The sequence below is a fragment of the Physella acuta genome, unplaced genomic scaffold (genome assembly GCF_028476545.2).
Source record: "Physella acuta isolate Inbredline_101_S28 unplaced genomic scaffold, ASM2847654v3 ptg001975l, whole genome shotgun sequence".
Lineage (NCBI taxonomy): Eukaryota > Metazoa > Mollusca > Gastropoda > Physidae > Physella > Physella acuta.
This window is the reverse complement of record NW_026733480.1, coordinates 30,432-54,226: the sequence shown is the minus strand read 5'-3', so window position 1 is coordinate 54,226 and position 23,795 is coordinate 30,432. Positions and strand designations below refer to the sequence as shown.

General features: G+C 38.9%; 1 protein-coding gene across 5 annotated transcripts in view; it reads right to left on the bottom strand.

Moving 5' to 3' along the window:
- Positions 1–19,858, bottom strand: part of LOC131931466 (NAD(+) hydrolase SARM1) — a 55,543-nt gene extending 35,685 nt beyond the window's left edge. Inside the window, exon 1 of one of the 5 annotated variants that reach the window (XM_059288271.1) lies at positions 19,457–19,858. In XM_059288271.1, coding sequence (XP_059144254.1) covers positions 19,457–19,541 — 85 coding nt within the window. In that variant the 5' untranslated portion in view covers positions 19,542–19,858. Of the gene's footprint in view, positions 1–987; positions 1,106–1,226; positions 1,308–4,644; positions 4,664–5,520; positions 5,599–19,456 lie in introns of those variants that run through there. The other 4 variants (XM_059288272.1, XM_059288277.1, XM_059288276.1 and 1 more) reach the window with 4 other exon arrangements.
- Positions 19,859–23,795: the final 3,937 nt, after the last annotated feature.

Below are 23,795 nucleotides of genomic sequence, written 5' to 3'. Positions count from 1 at the left end.
TCACCATATGTTAGTTAATGACAGACCGTGGGAAACTCTACAGTGGTCTACCCGGTTACATAGGACAGCACTGCTGACATATGGTCTTGGACACATAACACGCTGGGCAGATTTTGTATTAGAGATTCTTTCTATTGTTTTACATTACACACTTTCAGACTTTTTTCTCCGGGGTGCACTTGATATTTCGGGGGGGGGGGGGGGGGGGGGCGCGGACAACATTTTCCGGGGGGCGGGGGGGACGACGACACTGGTAAAAGTATGTTTTCAGTTTTCTTTATAAATTCCATTTCGTTCGAAGAGATGCCTGGAAGAAACTGATTACATATCAATATTGCATTGTGAGGGTACGTCTAAGCCAATAGCACACATAACCGTGTATAACCCACGCTCTAATATACCCCCTAGATGTGTTTTAAACGTACCACCGACTGTTTCTAAATATCTTTTTTTTTAAATTTACATCGATAATCCGAATTCTAAGCATGCAACTAATCTTAATCCTTACACAACAACGTTTATAATAACAAAAAATAATGTCATGTTAATCGTTAGCCTATAAATCTTGTTATTTCTAATCCTGTATTTTTGTACGGCTAGCCCTAACACATTTTTATAATAAACAACCCCACGAGCCTAAATGGCGCACTAACCCTAGCCCGTCCCCTGACCCCCATACAGTGCCTCGGCCCCCTCAGAGAACAGGACACTGGGTCACACAGAGGTAACAAGCTGCATGTCATGTCTATGTCTCTGTCAAGTCGCCTAAATGTCAAACATTTTTAAAGCTACAGCGTAAAAAAAATGAGAGAAAAAAAATGCTAGCACGAAATATCCTGCTCAAATTTTAGCTGATAACCAACAATGCAAAATATTTGCCGGAATCGATTTCCGCCTCTATGAGTTGGGCTGATGATTATTCGATCGATAACGGCTTCAAGTGGTCTATTTATAGAATAGACGTCGCTTTCTTCTACTAGTACTCACCTAAATTAAGAAAAAACAAACAGCTTCTAATCCAATCTGTTTCTACAACGACACAGCTAAACCAGGGGCGACAATTTCCGCCACAGAGGTCGCCGAGTGTGACCCGTGTCCCTAAAAATAAAGTCACGCGCTTCGAGTGGGCGTTGACGCGTCTCCTGGCGAAAAAAAAAACAACAACCGCGTCCCGTCAATGTGCTGATGGCGCGCGCTAATAAGATATCCGAGGCATGTGTACTCACCCAGCCCGTGTTCCAGTCCAGTGTCTGTGTGTCAGGCAGGGGATTCTGTGAGATCAATACTACACACAACTCAAGGGAAAGAACTCTCACAACACGGACGGAATGAGTTCTGCAACTTTATCTCGTAATGATTTCACATGATAAGCATTATAGTTTGAGAGTCGGGGAGAGAGTGGGGGGCGATGCTTATGTGTATAAATAGAAATGGCAGTTAGTGTGAGTGATCAATGTGGTATTGCGTGATAGGGTGATAGGGCTTTAGGACGATATGTGTGTTTGGGGGGGGGGGGGGGGGAGGGGTAGTTCTGTGTAATTCAGGCTTTACGTTGGACTATGATGAGGATTGTATGTGATACAGGACTGTGGATGGGGGTGGTTCTCTGTTACTAGGGGCGGGGTGTGTCTGGTGTGTAATACAGGCGTATAGTTGGATGGGGATGGGTGTGTATGTATTATATATAATTTAGGTTGAACGGTGTGTGTGTGGGGGGGGGGGGGTGTCAGTGTGATACAGGGGTGGGGGTGTCAGTGTGATACAGGGGTGGGGGTGTTAGTATGCTACAGGAGTGGGTGTCAGTGTGATACAGGGGTGGGGTGTTAGTGTGATACAGGGGTGGGGGTCAGTGTGATACAGGGGTGGGGGTGTTAGTGTGATACAGGGGTGGGGGTGTCAGTGTGATACAGGGGTGGGGGTGTTAGTGTGATACAGGGGTGGGGTGTTAGTGTGATACAGGGGTGGGGGTGTCAGTGTGACACAGGGGTGGGGGTGTTAGTGTGACACAGGGTTGGGGGTGTCAGTGTGATACAGGGGTGGGGGTGTAAGTGTGATACAGGGGTGGGGGTGTAAGTGTGATACAAGGGTGGGGTGTTAGTGTGATACAGGGGTGGGGTGTCAGTGGGATACAGGGGTGGGGGTGTCAGTGTGACAGGGTGGGGGTGTCAGTGTGACAGGGTGGGGGTGTCAGTGTGACACAGGGTTGGGGGTGTCAGTGTGATACAGGGGTGTTAGTCAGTGTGATACAGGGGTGTTAGTCAGTGTGATACAGGGGTGGGTTGTCAGTGTGATACAGGGGTGGGGTGTCAGTGTGACAGGGTGGGGGTGTCAGTGTGATACAGGGGTGGGGGTGTCAGTGTGATACAGGGGTGGGGGTGTTAGTCAGTGTGATACAGGGGTGGGGTGTTAGTGTGATACAGGGGTGGGGGTGTTAGTGTGACACAGGGGTGGGGTGTCAGTGTGATACAGGGGTGGGGGTGTTAGTGTGATACAGGGGTGGGGGTGTTAGTGTGATACAGGGGTGGGGTGTCAGTGTGATACAGGGGTGGGGGTGTCAGTGTGATACAGGGGTGGGGGTGTTAGTGTGATACAGGGGTGGGGGTGTTAGTGTGATACAGGGGTGGGGTGTCATGTGATACAGGGGTGGGGGTGTCAGTGTGATACAAGGGTGGGGGTGTTAGTGTGATACAGGGGTGGGGTGTTAGTGTGATACAGGGGTGGGGGTGTCAGTGTGATACAGGGGTGGGGGTGTTAGTGTGATACAGGGGTGGGGGTGTTAGTGTGATACAGGGGTGGGGTGTCAGTGTGATACAGGGGTGGGGGTGTCAGTGTGATACAGGGGTGGGGGTGTTAGTGTGATACAGGGGTGGGGGGTGTTAGTGTGATACAGGGGTGGGGTGTCATGTGATACAGGGGTGGGGGGTGTCAGTGTGATACAGGGGTGGGGTGTCAGTGTGATACAGGGGTGGGGGTGTTAGTGGGATACAGGGGTGGGGGGTGTCAGTGTGATACAAGGGTGGGGGTGTCAGTGTGATACAGGGGTGGGTTTTCTTAGTGATTGTTTTAAACTGAAGGAAAGGTTGTCAGTGAGGTACGGGCTTTAGTAATCATAGCCAGAGTTTCTTTCAGGCATCTATTCAACGGGTGAGGGGGGGTCTCCTCCCAGAAAAAAATTCTTAAAGAAACACTGGTCTTAACTAGCAATTATACTAATCAAAACATTCAGATTAAAGCAGCAATTAAATTGTAAAGTCTTGACCTAGTCCTTGGCTAACCCCACCCCTCACACAACCCCAACCCCTCACACAACCCCAACACACACAATCGATGCGAGTAGCTGCTGGTACCCCTAACGGAATTTCGCAAGAAATATTCATGAATATTTGACGCCTGTCGTAAAAAAGCGGCACAAAATTTCGATAAAACCGGATGAGTTTTTCTAACTCCCAACACGTTCAGACAGTCTGTCGAGTTTCTGTACATCAAGGCAAGTTTAACACAAGTCTAACACAAGACTAACGCTAGTCTAACAAAAGACTTTCACAAGTCTAACAAAATACTAACGCTAGTCTAACAAAAGACTTTCACAAGTCTAAAACAAGACTCACACAAAATGGTATAATTTCTTCCGGCACGTTTCTGTTGTTAATTCAAACAAGGGAAAGATGGTACGGCCCCACACGTTTTATATCGAACGACAAGTATTACAGTGCAGTGGCGTAGGCAAAATGTGTGCTCCCCCTCCCCCAAGTACACAGAAAATTACAACCGTATTTGTGTCGTTTTCAATTTCAAAATTTTGAATTTTACAAAACCACAATTATATATATATATATATATATATATATATATATATATATATATATATATATATATATATACAATGACATTAGTATATGTAGTTATGGACGTAGTTTTAACCCCCTTCTACCCTCTTAAAAAACATTAATCCCCCAATTCGTCAGTCACTGTGACCCAAACATTTCCATCATCTAAAGCCGTTGAGAAGTTTGTACCTGCTCCATTCTCAAACTGGTCACATGTGTCACGTGCAATGAAAATCTTTTAATTAACCTGTGTGATAAATTACAGGACACGGGCGAGCATGTAACCAAACCCCTCCATGGAATTGGAATGCTTATATTAAAGTTATATAAACAGAGGGATATTGGCCTCGTTTGGGGTTTCCCGCTGTGGGGACGTAAACTAACGAGGTCAAACGAAGAGGTATTTTTAGCATCCACGCTAATCCGATTGCATTCCGCACACCTGATCTACTACTTACTATTTAACTAAGTCAATATGTTTACGAGATTTCAAACCATAATCACGACATACTTTACTGGCTCTAACTGCAAGATTACAAACCCTACCACGGTACAGAGGCGTAGCGAGATGGGGGGGGGGGTGGTACATATGTCCCCGGGCGCCGACCCTATGGGGGCGCCAAAATGGGTTGAAAAAAATTAAAAGCTCATTTTAGCTGCAGTTTTGCATTACAAATATAAAATATACATGGCGCCAATTTGAAAGTTTGTCCCCGGACGCCGGGAAGGGTCGCTACGCCTCTGCCACGGTAGACAGCCTTCTACATAAACTAGATAGGCTGCACTCAACTAGGACGTAGTATAAATTACTACTTACCCTTACGCTAACTACCATGCATTATAATCACCCTAAAGATGAGGTGGAACTAAACGGGTGAACTAGTGGAACTAATTCTCGATGTAGTTCCTGCCGTGCTTCTTATTAAAGGTACTCTGCCGTGTCGGCACCAGGTGGTACCAAAACGCCTGACGGTACAGGTAGAGACACCTGAGGTCTAGAACATCTGCCCTGCTGTAGATGGCATCAAAGAATTACGGATCTGTTTTGTGGCTGCCTCATTGGCACCATTTTAAAACAATTTCGTTTGATGCCATTTTTTTTTGTGGGGGGCTGTTAGGGTATATTTTTCTCTCACAACCTACAGATATTGAAAACTAAACCCACATCAAATAACACACTTAAGTATAATAAATCAAATTATTCTATATTTATTTAATTAAGAACACATATAGGCCTACCAGTTAAACCCCCTCATACAAGAGTAGATCTACCAACACATACATTTTATGTAGGCCTAATACTTAAGAATAATCAATGGAGGTGGTGGTAGAGGATGAAAGAAAGGTTGCATGAAATACCGGATCAATTCCTACCATCTGTAACACAGCTCAAACCTTGAAAAAAACCTTCAGCATGGCACAGTGTAAAGGGTTCAACCTGCCCCTCCCCCCCCCCCCCCCCCCCCACGGCTTCTCTACTTCACTGACTATATTTTTATACACCTAGAAAATTAATTTTTAATGAAAATATTTATTAATATCTTTATTTCACTATTTTAAGAAACCACTGTAATATAGATATAGCACATGAAACTAGTTATATCTATTTTATAGACGGCACGTGCCAGCAAATTTCTCTTCCCCCCCCCCCCACGTTCAAGCACGGTGTACATAAAACATGAAGAGCTTGTACCTGTATTAGCCCGTCCATTGGTCTGGTCCATCTTCTCTTCATTAAGCTCCAGGTGAAACATTGAACCGGACAACGTTACAACCGTGGGAATAAAAAGCTGGTCCCGAATTTTTTTAAAAACACAACAAAACAGCCGTTAGACTAGGATAACACCGGCTTCAGGAAGAAAGTTTCATCTGTTTTATAGTTATAGTTAGCACATATACAATCACCAGCTTAGTTAGTGGTGGTGTTTTCACAAAAGAAATAACTTGATCTACAAGGGGTTAAGAGAGAACATCAAGGTTTAACACACCGTGTGAATTGTTTAACCCTGCCACAGTTTAAACCTGCCACAGTTAACCTGGGGCGAACACCACTGGGGCTGATCAGAGCCAGTGACCAACTCTAGCACAGAAAACAATGAGCCACTGGTCAACTCTAGCACAGAAAACAATGAGCAGAATGAAACAGTGCAGTCACGTGACAGCCGGCGACTCGCTAGAGACACCAGAGGCGTCAGCAGACTCCGCTTACAACCCAGTGGAGGACGCAACAGTCCCTGACGCGACTCTAACGTCTCGTATTGACCAGTATGTGTGTGTGTGTGGTTTATATGTGAGTAGTTGTCTGTGGTTTGTATGTGAGTAGTTGTCTGTGGTTTGTATGCGAGTAGTTGTCTGTGGTTTGTATGTGAGTAGTTGTCTGTGGTTTGTATGTGAGTAGTTGTCTGTGGTTTGTATGTGAGTAGTTGTCTGTGGTTTGTATGTGAGTAGTTGTCTGTGGTTTGTATGTGAGTAGTTGTCTGTGGTTTGTATGTGAGTAGTTGTCTGTGGTTTGTATGTGAGTAGTTGTCTGTGGTTTGTCTGTGGTTTGTATGCGAGTAGTTGCCTGTGGTTTATCTGTGGTTTGTATGTGAGTAGTTGTCTGTGGTTTGTATGTGAGTAGTTGTCTGTGGTTTGTATGTGAGTAGTTGTCTGTGGTTTGTCTGTGGTTTGTATGCGAGTAGTTGCCTGTGGTTTATCTGTGGTTTGTATGTGAGTAGTTGTCTGTGATTTGTATGTGAGTAGTTGTATGTGGTTTGTATGTGAGTAGTTGTCTGTGGTTTGTATGTGAGTAGTTGTCTGCGAGTAGTTGTCTGTGGTTTGTATGTGAGTAGTTGTCTGTGGTTTGTATGTGAGTAGTTGTCTGCGAGTAGTTGTCTGTGGTTTGTATGTGAGTAGTTGTCTGTGGTTTGTATGTGAGTAGTTGCCTGTGGTTTGTATGTGGTTTGTATGTGAGTAGTTGTCTGCGAGTAGTTGTCTGTGGTTTGTATGTGAGTAGTTGTCTGTGGTTTGTATGTGAGTAGTTGTCTGTGGTTTGTATGTGAGTAGTTGTCTGCGAGTAGTTGTCTGTGGTTTGTATGTGAGTAGTTGTCTGCGAGTAGTTGTCTGTGGTTTGTATGTGAGTAGTTGTCTGTGGTTTGTATGTGAGTAGTTGTATGTGGTTTGTATGTGAGTAGTTGTCTGTGGTTTGTATGTGAGTAGTTGTCTGCGAGTAGTTGTCTGTGGTTTGTATGTGAGTAGTTGCCTGTGGTTTATCTGTGGTTTGTATGTGAGTAGTTGTCTGTGATTTGTATGTGAGTAGTTGTATGTGGTTTGTATGTGAGTAGTTGTCTGTGGTTTATATGTGAGTAGTTGTCTGTGGTTTGTATGCGAGTAGTTGTCTGTGGTTTGTATGTGAGTAGTTGTATGCGAGTAGTTGTCTGTGGTTTGTATGTGAGTAGTTGTCTGTGGTTTGTATGTGAGTAGTTGTCTGTGGTTTGTATGTGAGTAGTTGTATGTGGTTTGTATGTGAGTAGTTGTCTGTGGTTTATATGTGAGTAGTTGTCTGTGGTTTGTATGCGAGTAGTTGTCTGTGGTTTGTATGTGAGTAGTTGTATGCGAGTAGTTGTCTGTGGTTTGTATGTGAGTAGTTGTCTGTGGTTTGTATGTGAGTAGTTGTCTGTGGTTTGTATGTGAGTAGTTGTCTGTGGTTTGTATGTGAGTAGTTGTCTGTGGTTTGTATGTGAGTAGTTGTCTGTGGTTTGTATGTGAGTAGTTGTCTGTGGTTTGTATGTGAGTAGTTGTCTGTGGTTTGTATGTGAGTAGTTGTCTGTGGTTTGTATGTGAGTAGTTGTCTGTGGTTTGTATGTGAGTAGTTGTCTGTGGTTTGTATGTGAGTAGTTGTCTGTGGTTTGTATGTGAGTAGTTGTCTGTGGTTTGTATGTGAGTAGTTGTATGCGAGTAGTTGTCTGTGGTTTGTATGTGAGTAGTTGCCTGTGGTTTGTATGTGGTTTGTATGTGAGTAGTTGTCTGTGGTTTGTATGTGAGTAGTTGTCTGTGGTTTGTATGTGAGTAGTTGTCTGTGGTTTGTATGTGAGTAGTTGTCTGTGGTTTGTATGTGAGTAGTTGTCTGTGGTTTGTCTGTGAGTAGTTGTCTGTGGTTTATATGTGAGTAGTTGTCTGTGGTTTGTATGCGAGTAGTTGTCTGTGGTTTGTATGTGAGTAGTTGTATGCGAGTATTTGTCTGTGGTTTGTATGTGAGTAGTTGTCTGTGGTTTGTATGCGAGTAGTTGTCTGTGGTTTGTATGTGAGTAGTTGTCTGTGGTTTGTATGTGAGTAGTTGTCTGTGGTTTGTATGTGAGTAGTTGTCTGTGGTTTGTATGTGAGTAGTTGTCTGTGGTTTGTATGTGAGTAGTTGTCTGTGGTTTGTATGTGAGTAGTTGTATGCGAGTAGTTGTCTGTGGTTTGTATGCGAGTAGTTGTCTGTGGTTTGTATGTGAGTAGTTGTCTGTGGTTTGTATGTGAGTAGTTGTCTGTGGTTTGTATGTGAGTAGTTGTCTGTGGTTTGTATGTGAGTAGTTGTCTGTGGTTTGTATGTGAGTAGTTGTATGCGAGTGTTTGTCTGTGGTTTGTATGTGAGTAGTTGTCTGTGGTTTGTATGTGAGTAGTTGTCTGTGGTTTGTATGTGAGTAGTTGCCTGTGGTTTGTATGTGAGTAGTTGTCTGTGGTTTGTATGTGAGTAGTTGTCTGTGGTTTATATGTGAGTAGTTGTATGTGGTTTGTATGTGAGTAGTTGTCTGTGGTTTGTATGTGAGTAGTTGTATGCGAGTAGTTGTCTGTGGTTTGTATGTGAGTAGTTGTCTGTGGTTTGTATGTGAGTAGTTGTATGTGAGTAGTTGTCTGTGATTTGTATGTGAGTAGTTGTCTGTGAGTAGTTGTATGTGGTTTGTATGTGAGTAGTTGTCTGTGATTTGTATGTGAGTAGTTGTCTGTGAGTAGTTGTCTGTGGTTTGTATGTGGGTAGTTGTCTGTGAGTAGTTGTATGCGAGTAGTTGTCTGTGGTTTGTATGTGAGTAGTTGTCTGTGATTTGTATGTGAGTAGTTGTCTGTGGTTTGTATGTGAGTAGTTGTCTGTGAGTAGTTGTCTGTGGTTTGTATGTGAGTAGTTGTATGCGAGTATTTGTCTGTGGTTTGTATGTGAGTAGTTGTCTGTGGTTTGTATGTGAGTAGTTGTCTGTGGTTTGTATGTGAGTAGTTGTATGTGAGTAGTTGTCTGTGGTTTGTATGTGAGTAGTTGTCTGTGGTTTGTATGTGAGTAGTTGTATGCGAGTATTTGTCTGTGGTTTGTATGTGAGTAGTTGTCTGTGGTTTGTATGTGAGTAGTTGTCTGTGGTTTGTATGTGAGTAGTTGTATGCGAGTAGTTGTCTGTGGTTTGTATGTGAGTAGTTGTCTGTGATTTGTATGTGAGTAGTTGTCTGTGAGTAGTTGTCTGTGGTTTGTATGTGAGTAGTTGTCTGTGGTTTGTATGTGAGTAGTTGTATGCGAGTATTTGTCTGTGGTTTGTATGTGAGTAGTTGTCTGTGGTTTGTATGTGAGTAGTTGTCTGTGGTTTGTATGTGAGTAGTTGTATGCGAGTAGTTGTCTGTGGTTTGTATGTGAGTAGTTGTCTGTGGTTTGTATGTGAGTAGTTGTCTGTGGTTTGTATGTGAGTAGTTGTCTGTGGTTTGTATGTGAGTAGTTGTCTGTGGTTTGTATGTGAGTAGTTGTCTGTGGTTTGTATGTGAGTAGTTGTCTGTGGTTTGTCTGTGGTTTGTATGCGAGTAGTTGCCTGTGGTTTATCTGTGGTTTGTATGTGAGTAGTTGTCTGTGGTTTGTATGTGAGTAGTTGTCTGTGGTTTGTATGTGAGTAGTTGTCTGTGGTTTGTATGTGAGTAGTTGTCTGTGGTTTGTATGTGAGTAGTTGTATGCGAGTATTTGTCTGTGGTTTGTATGTGGGTAGTTGTCTGTGGTTTGTATGTGAGTAGTTGTCTGTGGTTTGTATGTGAGTAGTTGTCTGTGGTTTGTATGTGAGAAGTTGTCTGTGGTTTGTATGTGAGTAGTTGTCTGTGGTTTGTATGTGAGTAGTTGTATGCGAGTATTTGTCTGTGGTTTGTATGTGGGTAGTTGTATGCGAGTAGTTGTCTGTGGTTTGTATGTGAGTAGTTGTATGCGAGTATTTGTCTGTGGTTTGTATGTGGGTAGTTGTCTGTGGTTTGTATGTGAGTAGTTGTCTGTGGTTTGTATGTGGGTAGTTGTCTGTGGTTTGTATGTGAGTAGTTGTCTGTGGTTTGTATGTGAGTAGTTGTCTGTGGTTTGTATGTGAGTAGTTGTCTGTGGTTTGTATGTGAGTAGTTGTCTGTGGTTTGTATGTGAGTAGTTGTCTGTGGTTTGTATGTGAGTAGTTGTCTGTGGTTTGTATGTGAGTAGTTGTCTGTGGTTTGTATGTGAGTAGTTGTCTGTGGTTTGTATGTGAGTAGTTGTCTGTGGTTTGTATGTGAGTAGTTGTCTGTGGTTTGTATGTGAGTAGTTGTCTGTGGTTTGTATGTGAGTAGTTGTCTGTGGTTTGTATGTGAGTAGTTGTCTGTGGTTTGTATGTGAGTAGTTGTCTGTGGTTTGTATGTGAGTAGTTGTATGCGAGTATTTGTCTGTGGTTTGTATGTGAGTAGTTGTCTGTGGTTTGTATGTGAGTAGTTGTATGCGAGTATTTGTCTGTGGTTTGTATGTGAGTAGTTGTCTGTGGTTTGTATGTGAGTAGTTGTCTGTGGTTTGTATGTGAGTAGTTGTCTGTGGTTTGTATGTGAGTATTTGTCTGTGGTTTGTATGTGAGTAGTTGTCTGTGGTTTGTATGTGAGTAGTTGTCTGTGGTTTGTATGTGAGTAGTTGTATGTGAGTAGTTGTCTGTGGTTTGTATGTGAGTAGTTGTCTGTGATTGGTATGTGAGTAGTTGTATGCGAGTAGTTGTCAGTGGTTTGTATGTGAGTAGTTGTCTGTGGTTTGTCTGTGGTTTGTATGTGGGTAGTTGTCTGTGGTTTGTATGTGAGTAGTTGTCTGTGGTTTGTCTGTGAGTAGTTGTCTGTGGTTTGTATGTGAGTAGTTGTATGCGAGTATTTGTCTGTGGTTTGTATGTGGGTAGTTGTCTGTGGTTTGTCTGTGGTTTGTATGTGGGTAGTTGTCTGTGGTTTGTATGTGAGTAGTTGTCTGTGGTTTGTATGTGAGTAGTTGTCTGTGGTTTGTATGTGAGTAGTTGTATGCGAGTATTTGTCTGTGGTTTGTATGTGGGTAGTTGTCTGTGGTTTGTATGTGAGTAGTTGTCTGTGGTTTGTATGTAAGTAGTTGTCTGTGGTTTGTATGTGAGTAGTTGTCTGTGGTTTATATGTGAGTAGTTGTATGTGGTTTGTATGTGAGTAGTTGTCTGTGGTTTGTATGTAAGTAGTTGTCTGTGGTTTGTATGTAAGTAGTTGTCTGTGGTTTGTATGTGAGTAGTTGTATGTGGTTTGTATGTGAGTAGTTGTCTGTGGTTTGTATGTGAGTAGTTGTCTGTGGTTTGTATGTGAGTAGTTGTCTGTGGTTTGTATGTGAGTAGTTGTATGCGAGTATTTGTCTGTGGTTTGTATGTGGGTAGTTGTCTGTGGTTTGTATGTGAGTAGTTGTCTGTGGTTTGTATGTGAGTAGTTGTCTGTGGTTTGACTGTGGTTTGTATGTGAGTAGCTGTGTGTGGTTTGTATGTGTATAGTTTGTGGTTTGTATGTGCGTAGCACGTTACTTAAAAATTAAACTCCTCTCAAACAGCAAAATGAACACATATTTCGACAAAAATACTGGGTAACGTAAACAACTGGCCAACACAATGTATAATATACACGTATTCACTCTATTATTCTCAGAATATATTCACCACATTAATACATCGGTTAACTAAAATTAGATTAACTTGCATAAAGTCGCAAACCTACACAGTACAATGAATGAGATTGTTAAAATCCGAAGTAAATGGCTTGTGGCAAGCTAACGAAATAAACAAACACACCACTCCACATGAAAGGCGATTTATAAAGAATTTTTTTTCTCTAGGAATAGAGAGCAGCGCACGATAGCCGTTTTTGTTTTGTTTTTTTTTACATCCCCCGACGAGGTTAGTACAGCAACTGATCGAACACATCGATGTCAGAAATCATTACAAATCTCCCACCGATTGATTGTGTCCCTCACGTGACTGTGTCAATAGCGACCCCTAGCGGCGGAGCTGGGCAGACTACAACAGCGTCAACAATGGTGGGCCTCATAAGAGGGAGGGAAGTAAGGTAAAAAAAAAAAGAATATGACACCGCCAACCTATGGCAATGAATCTGTCAATTAAGGGGAACTCACTAGGTGCATTAAATTCGCTCCCACGAAATGAAGTTTATTTTTGTAACAAATGAGCTCAAAGTTAAACAAAATAATATGATGGAACAGTTTTCTAAAAATATGGTGCGTGTATGTGGGTTGATAAGCCACAACCAGGTTCAACATAATTTGTTTAACAAGTTCCGTTAACAAAATGTAAACCCCAAATCTAACTAGGGCATTAACGTTAACTGTAACTAAATACATAAACGTTAATAGTATGCACGCGTATAGGTATCGTACTACTACTAAAACCATATTTCTAGGTTCCCTGTGAAATATGTAAGTGGGCGTCCATCAAATGACGTCACGCTCGTAAGAAAGGGGGGGGAGGTCCGTCATATTGTGACGCGTGATCAGGGGGCCGGGGGTTCAGATAGTGAGGCGTCACACTTTTGCATTTACAAATAAAAGTAACCGAATTTTAGCCGTTAGTTTGTGTTTTAAAAAACTCTGGTAGTAGTGGTAGCAATTGTTTAAAATACTAAGTTGAACGAGATCAGTCAATATTATATAGAAAAAAAATGATGTTTTAAAGAAAATTCAAATGCAATTTTTTGGGGCTTGTTGGCTGAGGTGTGACGTTATTTTAGAGGGAGAGGGTGTCTATAATTTTGTGACAATGATATGTGACGGAGGTAAGGGGTGGGGAGGTAAAAATTGTAAAAAAAAAAAAAGAAAGAGTGACCTCATATACGGATGACTACTTAATTGTACTATGAAAAAAGTAAAATTGTGTTACTTCGTGTGGGTGGGGGAAGGGAGGGGGGGGGTGGTCTAGCGAGAGTATAGACATGTACACGCCCCTGCAAGCTAAGTATATAATACTGTCTATAAACACTTCTGTAAGCATATAAGTGCAAACAACTAACTGACAGTGATAGCTGATCATGGAACAGATAAATAGCCAACAATCTGGTGCTTTAGGGCAGGCCAATTAAAATCACAAGTGTTTTATTACGGTAAAAATATTAATCATAGATGTGTGAGCTGGGCACGAACATACAAATCCCAGCACCGTTGTCTTGACGATTGAAAGTTTTGCTAAACCGATAAAGATTAAGACATGGTTGAACATAATCTATATTGATGGTTTAGAGCAGTGGCGTAGTCACGATGTTGTTAAGGAAGGGGGAGGGGGTACCTATATATATATATATATATATATATATATATATATATATATATATATATATATATATATATATATATATATATATATATATATATATATATATATATATATATATATATATATATATATCGTATCTGCCTTTACAAACTTATATATGTGCCATCTCTCGGCCAACCAATATGTGCAATAGCTTATGGATATCGCCCTGCCCATCTAGTTTACAACAGTACAGAAGACCCAGCTTGTGTTTGTCAGCTGTTAATGTCGCCTGTCAGAACTTGGATGCGCACCAGTCTCGCGCAACGGCGTGAGGAATTATTCAAGTGGCCTAGTTCAAACTAACACTCCATTTAAATATGTTCCTCATCACTCAAGTCAGATTATTCAGGTTGAATGTAACTATGGTAACCAAATGTCTGAATATTTCTGACGACGACTATGAAAGATGAACCTTAATCTGTATCGTATGTTTATCTTTTAAGTTCTTTTGCACCAGCCGTATATACTAAAAGATAGTTTTATAAAAGGTCATTCATACAGTATATAAAAGTTGGTGGATACAAATATGTTCCCTATTAATGGATTGCCGGTGATAAAGACAAAAATAAATTCCATGTTGCAGCTAATTCAAAAAAGGATAACATAATTCAACCACCACGTCGTAAAAATCTGGCAACTTGCGTGTTAGAAGAAAAATAGTTCGAAAGTAAGATAAGACGCGTTACTGCGTGCCAGATTGGGTGGCTGTGGTTAACGATAAAAGCAAAAGAAGAAAAAAAAACATGCCAGAAGGCCATGACGTTTTGAAAGCAGAAATAAATCCAGCATGTTGTTTTATCATCGATTGATATCACGTACTTCTCTGCCTTCTGGTCCAAACTTTAGCTCTTATCTATTCACATTCTGTCCAGTGACCACTGGATAACTACTGCCCCTTCTTTCTATAAAAAATGTTTTTTTTTTTTTTAAATGGCATCAGTATTTTTTTATACTTATTAAAATTTCATTTGGATTTTTCATAGGGGTCATCCATAAATGACGTCACGCTTTTTTGACGATTTTTACCTCCCCCCTCCCCTCCGTCACACATCGTCACAAAAAGCCAGACCCCCACCCCTAAAATGACGTCACACCTCAGCCTACAACCCCCTTCATAATTGCAGTTGAATTTTTCTTAAAACATCGATATTTTTCCAAAATCTTGTCTGAACTCTGTCTATATAGAGTATTTTAATCAATTCCTATTACAATTTATTAAAACAGTTTTCTAAAACGCGAAATAACGTCTAAAATTAGTTTTCTAACATGGCTATTTTATAATGCTAAAGTGTGACGTCTCGCCATCTGAACCTCCCCCTCATCACACACCGTCACATAATTACGGACCCCCCTCGCCCCTACGAGTGTGACATCATTTATGGACGACCCCATTTATTTAAAAACGCATTTATAAATTGCTACAAATTTTAAACATGATGTAACTTGTAGGGTAGATATAATCTGGTTGTGATAAATTATATTATGTGTGTTGTACACAGTAGTAGATATACAGTGACGTTAATTCAACCAATATTGTTACTTTTAAGCCATATGTAGTTGTGTTGTAAGCTGGTCTAGGGTTAGCTGCCAACACAGACGGTGCTAAGAAGCTTAACTCAACCACAAGTTGCAAATTTAACAAAGCTACGGTTTAGCTCTAGACACATGAGAAAAAAAATGCGTATGAAAAGCTAACAACCTACTTAGATAATTGCATGCAGTTAATTTAATTATGCAGCAAAACTAAACAATCTTAATTGTTTCCAGAAGTGAAAACGCTGACAAATGATGTAGAAAAACAACATCAAACAAAAATATAAAGAGAAAAAAAATAAAAATTAAGAAAACAGAACAGTAAGTGGTTTGAAGTATTTTTTGATAAATTCTTTTTTTAATTTAATTTTTTATTTTAACATCAGCTTTTCATCTCTTATTATTTTTTTTTACGGATGAATGTTTTAAGTAAAATTATTGTACTGCTATTTTATCAATGTGTATACCCGAAGATTTGTTTCCATAGATATATCTCTTAGTGGGTAAGTGTGCTTTATAGTTTTGTTATATTTTGTTGTGTTTAGTATTACTAATCTATGTTTAGTATTACTAAATACAGCAAAATATAATACTAAATACTACGCACAAAAACAAAAGCCATTATTGTGGGACTGATTTAAAAATCAGTTCGGAGTACCTATTAATAAAGAGGGGACGATGGTATATGACGGTGCTTTTGATTTTCATAGACAATTGCAGAACTTCTGTTGTTTATTTGTGACAAAGCTATGATTCTAACTAAAACAAAAGCATTAGGTTAAATGTGTAGTTGCTTACATGAACTTTTTGTATAAATTGTTTTGTAGTAGACATACTAACGTTTTATCTGGTGTATGGGGCGTAGAAATGTCATGTGTGGTTTGTCAAAAATGCGTGTGTACTCCAAAATATAACTGGGTATGTGTTTGTTCCTACAGATGTTATGTGTGTGTGTGTTCCTAGTGATGTAGTATGAGAGTTGTTATATGTGTGTGTTCCTAGTGATGGTGTATGTATGTGGTTTGTTCTACGACGAATCACGTTGAGTTTTATGGGACAGGGTTGGGAGAAAAAAATTCCACAAGTTATACAACAAGCTGAAGATCTTTTATCACCTCTCGCGATAAAGCTAATGATGCTGTTATTGGAATTAACAAAACGTATGAACGGATGTTTTGATTGGAAAATGGGATTTCCCGTCTGACGTTTTTATTCATCTTAATCACCAAGTCAAAAATGTTGTCAGTCACCGCTATAACAGCCTGACAAGAATGAGTCATGCTGACGATTCAATAATATAAGCCCGTATAATGATATATCCAGTAATAATTACTAATATTAGCCAGTACAATGGTGCGCCGGTACGGTCTTACACGTAATTTCAAAGCAGAGATTGTAATTAGAAAATATGATATACGGGGTGTGTTCCTATACACGTATAAATTGTGTTGGGACTTCATTTGATGACAGATTTGATTTTATCATACTACACTCGTATACCACCCCTACCCGTAACTTGATCTGCTTTGTTAAAATGTGTCACGCAATACACTCGTTTTTCAAGTATCTCTGTACGTCTAAGTTCAATGATAGGGCTCGAGAGAAAACCTTTAGTGTTAATTCGACACATTAAACCTCCCCTCCCCCCCCCCCCCCAAGTTCAACATAATACAGTCTACCCCAGAGACTGTAGCGACCCTTCTCGGCGCCCGGGGACAAAATTCAATCCCCCCCCCCTTAAATTTTTTAATATTTATAATGCAAAACTGCAGTTAATATGAGCTTTTAATTTTTAATTTTTTCCAACCCATTTTGTCGCCTCTTACGGTCGGCGCCCGGGGACATATGTACCCCCCCCCATCTCGCTACGCCTCTGGTCTGCCCAAGTAGCTACATCAAAAAGTTTGACAGGAGTAGAGGATCTGATAATGACATAGCAACGACACCACTTGCCTCCATCCCTGGAGTTATCTACTACACGCGAGGGGAAATTGAAGAAAATTGTTCCGTCTCAATAATCTAATATACACGCTTATTTATATACTTGAAATACTTTAGTTGAGTTGTTGGGCTGAGCTAGTAGGGAGAGTTTTATACAGGCTATTTCATTTATTATTTTCAGCATTATATTGTTATACTATTTCAACATAAGAAAAAGTCAGGATATGATAATTATTAATTTATTGTGCTAGATTTCAGGTAGAAACTGAAAAACAAAAGACCGTGACTTTCCTTTAACCCCCCCCCCCCCAACTTGTTTTCTAAAACTTACACCAACACATGACCCCAGCGACCAAAAAAAAAAAGGTATTTCATTTTAAATGCATTAAATAATAACAGTACAATAGATCCAAATACACACGGGTTGTGGTATCAAATAGAATTTTTTTTAGATTGAATGTATTTTAAAACGGCAACAGATAGTGGCCTAATAAGTCTCAACATAGTTGTAATCTCTGTTTTCATGGTGGAGTTTCTGATTAAAATAAATTGTTTCAAGGATTTTTTAAAATAAATTTTATCAACCAAGAAGAACCGACGCTGAGTATTTATTTTTTGCATGGGGGAAAAAGGGGGCGTTATCCATGTAAATGTTTTAACAACAGAATTCAGCTGAGTTACGTTACTTTCACAGGCAAAAGGTCGACATGATTTATATATTTTTTATAGAGTAAAAAAAAAATATCAAAAGTAATCTAGTTTAAAGTTCTTTATTCTAAGGACTTAGTTATAATTAATTGTAACATTATGTTATACATAACTAAATGGATAACACTTAGATCTCGAGTTGGTATTGTATTTTTTTAGTGATCTTATCTTACTTGAGCAGCCTTATTTAGCTGAGCTAAACATCAATTAGTAAAGTATTATTTATTAAATATGCTAATTAGCATTTCAATAAATGCTATCCTTAATCCACAATTGAATGGAGGGGGATTGGTGGAAAGTAAAGCCACCATTTAGATCAAAACCAAAACTTTTTTAACAAATGAAGAGAAGTATATCATGTATTGATTATGTGTTTGCTTGCTAGTGTTTAATTGCTTTTATAGCAAAACAGTAGAGACAGTACAAATAAAATAATTAATGGTGACAGTTTGGAAGCTTTTTATTTTTATAATTTGTTTTGTGTATTGTTTATGAAATTACATATCAAATTATGTAATATGGAGATGCGTGACATAAATACTAAAATGTAAATGCTAAAGGAGTAATAAAAAATAATAATTTTAGAACTATTGCAACCCCAAACAAACACTGGTGCTTAGTTATTATTAAAAGCCCAGTACCCTAGTGCGCAAGACACATTGGATAGATAAAGTAGAGTTTATCTATTTCAATGACCTCGACATTACATGGGATCATGTGGTCAGCATTATACCCAACCAGTCTAGTTATGTACCTATTAGAGCTGGGTGGACTCAGGAAATGTTTTACAGACTCAAAACTTTTGGGTTTAGCTGTCATGAGCTCTACCATACAACATGCTGCTCCATTACCCTTTTTACTGATGTTCAAATTACAAAAGTACAAAAACAAGTGTCTAAACAATTAAAAGAAAAACAATATTATACCATGGTTACTCAATTTTTTATTACATAATACAAGCTTTTAGTTTAGTAATATATCCAATCAAGCAAACATATGCAACAACAACATTATTATATTATACTTCAAGTATTTAGATATCGCAAATGGCGGGATCTACATTAACATAATACTTTAGAATCTAAGGTCCTAGATCTAATTATAAAAATTAAAATATAACATAGGTAGGCCTAATCAAAATCTGCAAACCTTAATTTATGTGACCAGCAGAGTTTTATTGGTGAATGCATGCAATTTTGCTACTCACATATTTTTAATAACTTAACTTAACAAACCCTTAAAAGTTATGAAAACATAGATCTAGACCTACATGACTGCAATTAGAGTTTTTTTTTTAAACTGCAGAAGGTAGGCCTATACTAAAAAATACTTTAATTTATTTATTATTAATAATTATTTTGGCCTACGGTGGGCCAATATCGAGTATAGGCTATTACTAAACTAATAGAGTATAATTTAGTATAACAGGCATAATAAATTATAGATATAAACAAATCTAGAATTTTTTTTAACTAGATCTAGATCTAGTAGTGGGCCTGGATCTACTTTATACTTAACTAAATCTGAAATCAGAGTTTCTTCCAGGCATATCTTCGGCACCCCCCTCCCCGAACGAAATGTAATTTATAGTTTATAGCCTATAGAAAATATATACTTATTCTTAATAATAATATACTTTGAACAGTGTCCTCTTCCCCCCCCCCCCCCCCCACCCGGAGAAAAAAGTCTGGAAGATACACTGAACTAAATACTCAAATCCTACACGAAAATCATAATTTAAACAAACCAAGATAAATGATAACGGTACCCATTCAACAAATGCATCGCTCATGTGAACAACAACAGGCAACTAATATTAAATAGTACAGAATCTAGATCTATAGACCTAACTACAATTATAACAAGCCTTACCCTCCTGCGCGTGTTCAGATAATTTGTAAACAAATCTTTGAACTAAACTCGATAAGTACTCCGATGGGTTTATAAAACACTGCATCACAGACGAAACTTAACCCTTTCCAAACACTCCATTCACTACTGCTGTAAATAGGAAGATTCCATTATTCTAATTATAAATAAAAAGGGAGGTTAAGGGTGTGAGTAAACTATTCAACCAGTTTCGGTCAAAAAGTTGATGATACATTTTATTATAGTAGCAATAGATTTACATAAATAAAATAAATATAGCAGAGTAAATACGACAACAATTCATCAAGCTATTGTTTTTTATTATTAAAAAGTAAACACAATCTTATAATAACGTCTCTTCGAAACTTGTGGTAGGCAGACTCGGTTCCAACATCGGCTGCTACGGTAGACTCTTCCCCAAACACGCAACTTCCTGTTGTGAAAAATATCAAGGGATGTAATCCGACAATAACCAACCTACCCCAAAAAAGCATGATCAATACATGTTTGTTAGGCTGCAGTGGCGTCATGGGCAGGGGGGGGGGGATGTTAGGGGGACCCTCCCATGGACTCATCTGTAAAAAAAAATTTACTGTCATAATACAACTGTTACTTGTTTTAATCTATTTCAAAATCAGTATATATGTATAAATAGTATAATTGTATATGTATGTTTAGTATAGACATCTAAAAACTGACGCTATGTTCAGTTCACTCTGAGTTGGTTTCCCCCCGCCCCCCCCCCCCCACCACCTCACCACCTAAAACGGAACAGGCCTTAAATGTGTAGAGCGACATTAATGTCACACCTACGCAGAGCCGGCGTTAGGAATACGCGGGGCCTAGGGCCAACCATCCGCACGGGGCCTGCTTTTTTCCATTATATATATATATATATATATATATATATATATATATATATATATATATATATATGATATATGCCTATATAATGTGCATGCACACATAACAACACATAAATGTTTTGGAGTTTATAAACTAATGCCAAACTTTCCACTTTAATAACAGATGTTAACCTCTCCCACGTTTTAACCCAATGTTCTTAGTTTTTTTTTCCTTGCTAAGATATTAAATAACTTTTGACAGTTATGTAATTCATACCAAATCACTTAAGAAAATTCAATCATGTGCCATAAAATTAGGAAAATAAAGTTGTTTAAATTGTTTGTTAATGACTAATAGTTAATATAAAAGTCATGCGTTTTAGGTGTATCTAAAAAAAAAAGATAGTGTTAGTAAGCACAGAATTTTAGACAAATAACAAAATCAACAAAACTAAAGTAATTAAAGTTGAAAAGAAATAGAAAAACACTGATAGCTTTTTTGGACGATTTTTACAAAGTTGTGCGACGAGGACAATTCGCTGACTATATCATGTCAGCACCACTGGAAGACGATTGAATAAAACAATTTGGATGAAAACGGTAAAGTAATCATTCTGTCTTGGAACGGATGAATCCTTAAGATGACACAACATAACAACAGTTTTAACTTTCTTCCAAAAAATAATAATAAATCACTCTGTTTAATGCCCCCTGATATAGATCCTAAGAGCCTTCCCCCCCCCCCCTCTTCGCCCTCCTCCCACCCCTCTGCACGCAACTGAATGTTAATTTTGTTATACCAAGACAAGTAGGCCTACATATACGACATCTTCAACAAGAAAGTCAGGACTAGCGTTCATCAGGTCACTAACTGTCTACTACAGACATCCCGCTTGCTCACTAAAAGGGCGTCTTCATCGGTCCGCATACAATAGGGTATCTCTTTACCAGAATTTCTTCCTAAGCCCCCCCCCCCCCCTCCGAAAAAACACTGCTCTTTACGTGTTTCCCAAATGTACATCCCATGTCTGGTCGGGGGTTGATTCGCGTCCAACAATCTCCAGTCAGCTCAGGTCAAATGCCATGCGACCGTACCCTGCACAAAGGGAAGGTCTGACACTGTTTTTGTATCGAATTACGGCCTGTCCCAGTTCAGGTGGGTGATAACTCACTAACATCAACCGTGGCCTCAGTTATAACAATCAACAACGTCGGCATTCGACCATTTAGTTTTTCCCAATTGAATTCAGAAACAATTTTTTTAAGTGTACGAATTAATTCAGATAACAATGACAGTGCTAAAGCGCGGGGCCCCTTCAAGCGCGGGGCCTGCGGCGACCGCCCCGTTTGCCACCCCCTAACGCCGGCTCTGCACCTACGTATACGCTGGTTTGAATAATTGACCTAAAGTGACTGGACAGTGGTGAATGAAGTTGAACAAGGATATATATATATATATATATATATATATATCAGTGGCGGAACTAGAAAAAAGGGGCCACCCCGCAAAAAAATTTTTAGGCTCCCCCCCCCCCCCATATAAATATATAGGCCTATATATGTATATATATTTGCAACATACGAACATAGGATACTTATTCATGCTGGCCTGTTCGTGTTATGAGAAATACGTGTGTTTTTTTTTAAATTAAAACAAATTACAACATCATGTCATGAGTGTAAGTGCATTAGTCTGTTTTGTGAAAATCAGTTTTATATTATCTCTTATCGGAAAAAGAATATAAAACATGAAAGCTTTCTGTAAATAATGGTGTCTCGTGTCATGTTTATTTTTATATTTTTTTGTATATTTTAAATTAATTTTAAATACATTTTCTTTTTATACAGTGTCAATCTTTAGTAAGTAATTTATAAACAAATAATAATAAAGAGAAGTAATTGCTTTTTAATTTGTTTAGTACAAATCTATTAAAAAGTGGCTTATAAGCATCACTATTTGACTATTTAAAAAAGGGAAATAAGTCATAGAAGTGGTTTGAACGTTTGCTTATCTTTGATAAGTTTCATTGTAGGAGAAAGAGGACTCGGCTTTCACAGTGGTTTAAAAAGGAAGGAAAAATGAGCGTGGGGTGGTGTCTATAGAATAAAGATAATCCAACCGCAGCTACGGTAATCTTTTTTACAAAAAAAAACATTAAGTCAAAAATGCAAGAACATTTTTTTTAACTATAACAATTTTTTTTATGGTCGGCCGTGGGCCCCTAAATGGCGTGGGCCCCCCCGCATTGCGGGGTCTGGCGGCACTGTAGTTCCGCCCCTGATATATATATATATATATATATATATATATATATATATATATATATATATATATATATATATATATATATATATATATATATATATATATATATAATGATGGAAAAAATTTGAACCCCCCCATTGAGACGATCTGTTAGGCTGGATTAGGCTACTTGAGCTAAGTGACTGCATGGAAGCTAACAGATTAAGCGCGTAAATTGTTATGTAGTAAGATATTATCCGACATTTAGATCTATAATATTCTATAACTATAACATTTGGTTCTAAAAATAATAAAGCAGAGCAGAAGGAACACTACAGATAACAAGATTCATACGATCTAGCTAGACTACTTAATTTAAATGCATTTTATAATCTTCACAAGTGTGTCCACCAGTTTCCTTGTAGCAATTTTAAATGTCGTAAATAAATTTTGACCCACTTCTCTTCTAATCAGAGTTTCTTCCAGGCATGGAATTTATATAGAAATAAAATTTATATAGACAATATATACTATAATCATTGACCTTCACCCCCCCCCTTCCATACGATATCAACCAAGGGCTTATCACTGACTTGAACCACCCCCCCCCCGGAGAGATGCCTAGAAGAAACTATAAACATGTTGTAGGCTACTAACCTGAGAGCTAACGTGAGTCTGGATTTTTTATTATCTTTGTAGTCGTCATGGTTATATATAAAATAAATATTATACAACTGCTTAATGAAATACAACAGGACAATAAAGAAAAGCGTTGGTCAACATAATCTATTGGGTGCCTACCTTAAATAATACTTAGACACGCTTTTCTTTATATATATTTAAATATTAGTAATTATATATTTAAAAACAATCATTTATTTTCTCACTTTTAGTGCATTATTACATAAAAGCTTGCCATTAAAATGTTTTTTTATGCTGTAAAAGTATTATACGAACGCATATCGTAAAGTGGGAAAGCCTCCCCCCCCCCAAAAAAAAATCTACCCCCCCCCCCCCGAACGAAATGAAATGTATATAATTTATATAGAAAATATATACTTTTAACAGTGTCCGCCCCCCGAAGAAAGTCTACTGCCCCCCCCCCCCCCCGAAAATTTCAAGTGCCCCCCGGAGAAAAAAGTCTGGAAGAAACACTGGCCTGGGGGGGGGGGGGGGGGAGCCGGACACTGGTAAAAGTATGTTTTCTATATAAATTCCATTTCGTTCGGGGGTGGACTTTCTTCGGGAGGCT